The sequence below is a fragment of the Pinus tabuliformis genome, chromosome 2_1, assembly GCF_031772625.1.
Source record: "Pinus tabuliformis cultivar Carrire ecotype Pingquan chromosome 2_1, CPIR1, whole genome shotgun sequence".
NCBI classification, from domain to species: Eukaryota; Viridiplantae; Streptophyta; class Pinopsida; order Pinales; family Pinaceae; genus Pinus; species Pinus tabuliformis.
This window is the reverse complement of record NC_142299.1, coordinates 489,865,999-489,872,049: the sequence shown is the minus strand read 5'-3', so window position 1 is coordinate 489,872,049 and position 6,051 is coordinate 489,865,999. Positions and strand designations below refer to the sequence as shown.

The following is a 6,051-nucleotide window of genomic DNA, read 5'->3' as shown; positions in this document are numbered from 1 at the left end:
CTCGTCGGCAGTTACCTCTTCTATTCCCAAACCATCCTTAGTCGTTGTCATCGTACCTGGTGTTATCAGGAAAACTAGTGTCCATTCAGAGCTGCTAGTCTCACTAAGACGGGTAGCTATTTTAGAAACAAATAAACTAAAGTTACTTGTGTTTTCCTTTATGGGAGATAGATGAGAGAGAATTAGAGAGTACCAACCTCAGTCTTTCGCTTGGCTCCTTGCTTGTTTCCTCCCTCCTTTGACAGAGCTTAGCCACTCCTTCCTCACTTGTCCCGCTTCAGGAACATCTGTAGAGTCAAAGCAGCATAATACCATCAAAGCATAGAGATCTATAACCATAAACAATATAGGACTAGATGTATATTAACCATACAAATGCATACACCAATACAGGATTTAGAAATATACAAGTATATGGAGGAAAACTCAAATAGATTTATTGATAGAAATAGTAGAAGAGAGGATTACAACCTAGTGATCTGATCCAGCGCCATCCTCCCAACATGAAAACCCTCTTCACCTCATGAAAAGTTAGATCACCCAACACTATAATGTTTCACAAAGAAACAAATAGCACTTCCTTCCCAAATACAAAATTCCAGCCTTTGGATCTCTAGGATGAGGGATCCATATATAGATATTTGCAGGGGGGTGAGTCAGCTTTTGGGATTTTGATTAGTGTCATTTCTCTGATAGTTCTTGGTTCCACTTGGAGATTTCATGATCTCTTACTCATCCCTGGGCGAATTCAGAGAGGCAAGTGTCAAATGAGCAGTTTCTAGAAGATTCTCTGGGTTTCCACCTAGCAAATTGCCTCTGCCATTTGTCTACTCTCGCCCATCACACCCTATAGAAGGGATTTTCAGTATGCATCGCACCCCCCGTGTGCAATAGGTGAGATGCATCGCACCCTAACCATGTAGCAGGTGAGATGGTCCAATTTTGACCAGTTTTGAGCAGTTTTTCAGGGAGAACTTCTGGGAAATGATGTAATCAGTTGAACTTGTTCCTTTAGGGTATGAAACAACACTTTTAGGGGTTTAGAAGCCCTTGGTTTATGGACATATGTGATTGGATTTGCAGTTCCCAAATATGTCTATAAGACCTGGGTTGTAATCTATCACTCACGAGTTCAGGGGCTCAATTAATTCTCAGCTCACAATGCTTAGGGCTTTGTTCAATCGCTCAATTCTCAAATGACTAAGTGTTGTTTGTTGGGCAACCCTTTGTGTTTTATAGCACGTTTTGAATTTGAATTCAATCATTCCCCCCAATTGCGGTTCATTAATGCTTTCTTGGCAGCAGATTTTCCCAAATATTGCCCATAAATCACGTCTTAAATGTCCGACGTCCGCTCCATTTGGCCTCAATTCGATCATTCCATCATGAACAGTGACTTCAACGGTCACTTTCTGGCCAATCTGCACGGTAGCGCAGTCCCCGTGCGCGGTCGCAGACCTTCTGATTCTCTGCTTTTGCGTGCATCTCCAACATCGAGCAGCGCCCAGGCAGGATAGTTTATAGTCCCGTGCTCCTTTCAACTGCCTGGAGTGCTAAGACTGCCCTTCCCCTGGCTTGTTAGGTGGTCGCACCACCTGTGTGGGCCTCCATCTTGTCTTCCATCACAAGCTGTTTTCATTCATAAAGTTGCGTGGGAGTAAGAAACATATTGAACAATGCTTTCATTCAGACCACCTCATTCTCATAACCATCACAAATTTTGTGTGCTTGTATTTACAATGTACACTGCATTGCCATGTCAGCCATCCGAGGCCCCGTTACCATGGCCACAGCAAGAGCTCGTCAATCTCGTGATCTCGTCTCCACAGGGTCTGCCAAAGAGCATGCCGCAAGTGTATGAAAGAGAGCATGCCCTGCGATAACAGGGCGGAACAACAAATTTCAAAACAAAGCGGGAAAACAAATTTCAAATTCAAATGGCCTCCGGAAGTGGGAAATATAAATGGGAATCTGCTGATAATAAATGAGAAGTACTGGAAATCATGCTGCTTTCACTAATACTCTTAAACCGCATTAAATAAACTATCGCTGAATAGAAAAGGTGGAGCCGCTGGGAATTCGCCGGGGATCGGGATGTCCGACATGGTGTATGTTATGGACATGGGCATGGGCATGGGCATGGGCCTGGGCATCGTGGACTCGCTATCGGTGCATTAAAGGCCCGATAGCAGGCTAGTTAACTGTTGCCGATCTTTTGGAAACAGTTAACTATAATTGCTGCGCCTCCAAACTCCATACTTCGTATTAACTGTTGCCGAGAAATGTTCGTGTGGGCTGTTATCACATTAATTAATGGCTTCCTCATATCTTTGAAATTTGATCTACTTTTTTTCTTTTATTTTCTTTTTTTTAATTTTATGAAAACACATATAATTAGCATGGTGTATGTTATGGACATGGGCATGAGCCTGGGCATGGTGGACCCGCTATCGGTGCATTAAAGGCTCGATAGCAGGCTAGTTAGCTTTTGCCTTACTTTGATATCTTGGGAGGCGCAGCAAGTACGAAGAAGCCATTACTGTTATAATATAAAACACTAAGATCTCCATAAATACTTCAAACTTGGGGAATACGAACATTAATTGTCATAAATACTTCGGTGGCTGCGCAAGAAAACGAATACGAACATTAATGGTCACAAATACTTCGGTGGCTCCGCAAGAAAACGGATAACTGGCAATGGCATGCCAATTAACAGAAAATGCCGAGCCCATTGTTAAATTACTCGCTTGTCAAAATCTAACGGTATTAATTATTTATTTTCGTTGGATTTTGGCGGACCAGTGATCCCACTATGAACATATACAAACTCCCAATGCCAGTTTACTTAGTGCCTTGCGGAGCCACCGAGGTATTTATGACAATATTAGTGTTAGTATTCCCCAAATTTGACCTGATCTGACCTGACAAATCAGTTCGTTCAGCTTTGAGTTTATTCTATTCCTGCCAATTTAGAGCTTCACATGAAATTCCCTCCTGTGATCGAGGGTTAGTTTGGTCGTTCTACAGAGGGAGTCGTGATTTACTGTATTGTAATGTCTCTGGGGATTTAGTATGTTTGGGGTATTTTACAGTGGAGTGGACGTTTAGTGTGTTTGGGGATTTTTACAGGAGTGGGAATTGAAGTTCTGTGTTTGGAGATATTTATGGCGACCCCCAGGGAACACATTGAAAAGATCAAGAAACAATTATCTGATGAATTATACAACAAGGATGTGCGTTTTCTTATGGATCTCATCCAGGTAATTAATGAGTTTCAAAGTTCTAGTTGTTCTTAATTTTATATGTTTCCTCTGTTTTCACGGTAAGATTAGTGTTTTGATTTGGGTGCAGAATGCAGAGGATAATGACTATGCACCAGATGTGCAACCTTCGTTGGAGTTGGTCTTTACAACGAAAGATGTCGCTGGCGTAGGCGCTCCTGCGACATTGCTGGTTTTTAACAACGAAAAGGGATTACAGAAACAAAATATTGATTCCATATGCAGCTTGGGACGATCTACTAAAACAAATGACAGGGGAGGTGGTTATATTGGAGAAAAAGGTATTAAACATATTTTCAGTCACCTTGTTCCTGCAATGAAATAGACATCTGCCTTGTTTCTAAATTAGGCATTAGTGCAATTAAAAATTTAAATGGTTGTGTGGTTTTTATTTTTTCGTTTTTAAAAGGAGAATTATTGTTTTCATTTTAGGCATTGGATTTAAGAGCGTTTTCTTGGTCACAAGTCAGCCTTGCATTTTGAGTAATGGATATAAGATCAGATTCAATGAAATCCCTCCCTCTGATGTTAATATTGGATATATTATCCCCGAATGGATAGAAGATAAGCCGTGCATTGCACAACTCGAAGAAATTTATGGATGCCAGCTTCCCAATACTGTTATAGTTCTACCCCTACGTCCCGAGAAGGTTGAAGCTGTAAAGCAACAGCTCTCGAGTATTCATCCTGAAGTTCTTTTGTTTATGTCTAAGATAAAGAAGCTCTCAGTTCGTGAGTTGAAACAAAGTGATCTTAACAAAACTTATAAAATCTCTGTTTTTCGAGAAAATTACATTCGAAGGTCTGGGACCAATGACACCGAATCCTTCGTTCTGCATTTCGTAGCAGAAGAAGATCAATTTTCGACGAGACAATGCAGTTATTACATGTGGAGGCAATGGTTTCCCGTGGAAAATGAGTATCGAGTTGAGCAGAGGAAAGATGTTGCAAAATGGGCCATTACATTAGCCTTTCCATTGGGCAAACGCTTTACAGGAGAAAATATGATAGCTGCGGGTATCTATGCCTTACATCCCACCGAAATGGTCACTGGATTTTCATTTATTATACAAGCAGACTTTCTACTGGTTTCATCCAGAGAAAGCATCATTTTCAATAACAGTTGGAACCAGGGAATCCTTCACTGTATCCCGTTAGCATTTTGTTCAGCATTCCGTACTCTGATAAGTGCTAAGTCACCCTTATCTTCAAAAGTTTGGGTTTTTTGGTACCTTCCATGTGATATTCCTTGCTATCCACAGCTAACACAAGTCAGAGATGCCATTCAGGCACAATTAAAAGCAGAGGATGTGATTTTATGCGACGTCAGCTTTGGGGGTAAAATTTTAAGTAAGCCAACAGAAGCTCGGACAATACTCCCGGCGTTTAAACACATTCTTGAGAGAGCAAGTAAACAAGGTCAGCAAAGCGAACAAGCCCATCTGTTTTGTCGTAATGTACACATAGTCCATCCTTCCCTCGATAACGAAGAGTTTTATAATAGTTTAAACTTCTTTGGCGTAGTTCATGTCTCTTATAATTGGTATGCTCCCTATATTCGGTCATCTGGTTGGTTGGAAGGCCTTCCCGAAGATTTGTATGTTGAACTTCTTTGTTTTATGGCTGAAAATTGGGAGGGACTTTCAAGTCATCTGCAAGACGCTCCTTTGTTGAAGTATATAAGTTCCTCCAAAACCACAGATTTGGCTAGTGTATTAGATGTTGCAGGCCAAACCAGAATTTATCTCTCGTCGAAGGAATCGCACATGTCATGGCTTACAAAATGGTCTGGAGAACTTGCAAGTGCCGTCGAATATTACTTAATGCCCGAATCTACTCAGAGAGAAATTACAAATCTGGATCCCAAGGAAAGTAATAAACTGTGTGAGTGGTTGAAACAGCATCCTGAAATTACAGAACTTTCTACGTTAAAGTTTGCTGAGCAGCTACTGGATGCTGTATCAAAATCGAAAGACAGTCAGCTTGCTATCACCACTGCACATTTTCTGCACTATTCTTATACAAATAAGAAAATCTCATACAAACAGCTTGTCAGCCTTTGCAAGAATATTCCTCTGGTTGTTGAAGACGGGTATCTAATCAGGGAACGATGGTCGCGAAAGTTTCTCGTGCCTGCATCAATGGGTAACTGGGCCAAGTTAATGGGGAATAATCCCTGGACTCTGGATTTTGAAACACTTTCTGAAGATTACCTTAAACTACCACCTTGTGCAGAAGATTTGATGTATTCGGGCAATGATTTGGTTTCTGAAGATTCCATTATGCTCCCACCTTGTGGAAGAGGTTCGATGTATTCAGATATTGATTTGGTTACATTTTTTAGAAGAGACCTCGATGTTGTAGATATTCCGGAGCTATTTCCTCCAAATGCCAAGCTTCCTGATGTTTCCCATGCTTTGACAAAGTAGAATGCATTTCTTCTGTTAGGGTGGATCCGATATTTGAAAAAAAAACGCAAGCTGCCTGATGCTTTTCTACGTAGTATTTTGGAAGGCATATGGCTAGCAACATCCAGAGGCTTCAAATCTCCAGCCAGGTCTTTCCTCTTTGATTCCAAGGGGAAATCTTCTCCCCTTCAATATGATGATATTCCCTTTATTGATGAGGACTACTATGGAGAAACTATTCATGAATTCGAGGACACTCTTAAAAAGGTGGGAGTGGTCACTGAATTTGGAAAAGGATGTGACATACTTGTGGGTCATCATATTCGAAAGCATAAATATTTTAACGCGATAAAAAGGCT

At 41.0% G+C, this 6,051-nt stretch overlaps 1 protein-coding gene across 1 annotated transcript; it reads left to right on the top strand.

Moving 5' to 3' along the window:
- The first annotated feature begins 1,783 nt into the window (after window positions 1-1,783).
- LOC149201056 (uncharacterized) lies at window positions 1,784-5,713 on the top strand. The gene is made up of 4 exons (XM_089401184.1): window positions 1,784-1,855; window positions 3,096-3,263; window positions 3,355-3,565; window positions 3,717-5,713. Exons 1-4 carry the CDS (start codon window positions 1,784-1,786, stop codon window positions 5,711-5,713), a joined length of 2,448 nt encoding a protein of 815 aa, XP_089257310.1.
- The last annotated feature ends 338 nt before the right edge of the window (window positions 5,714-6,051 follow it).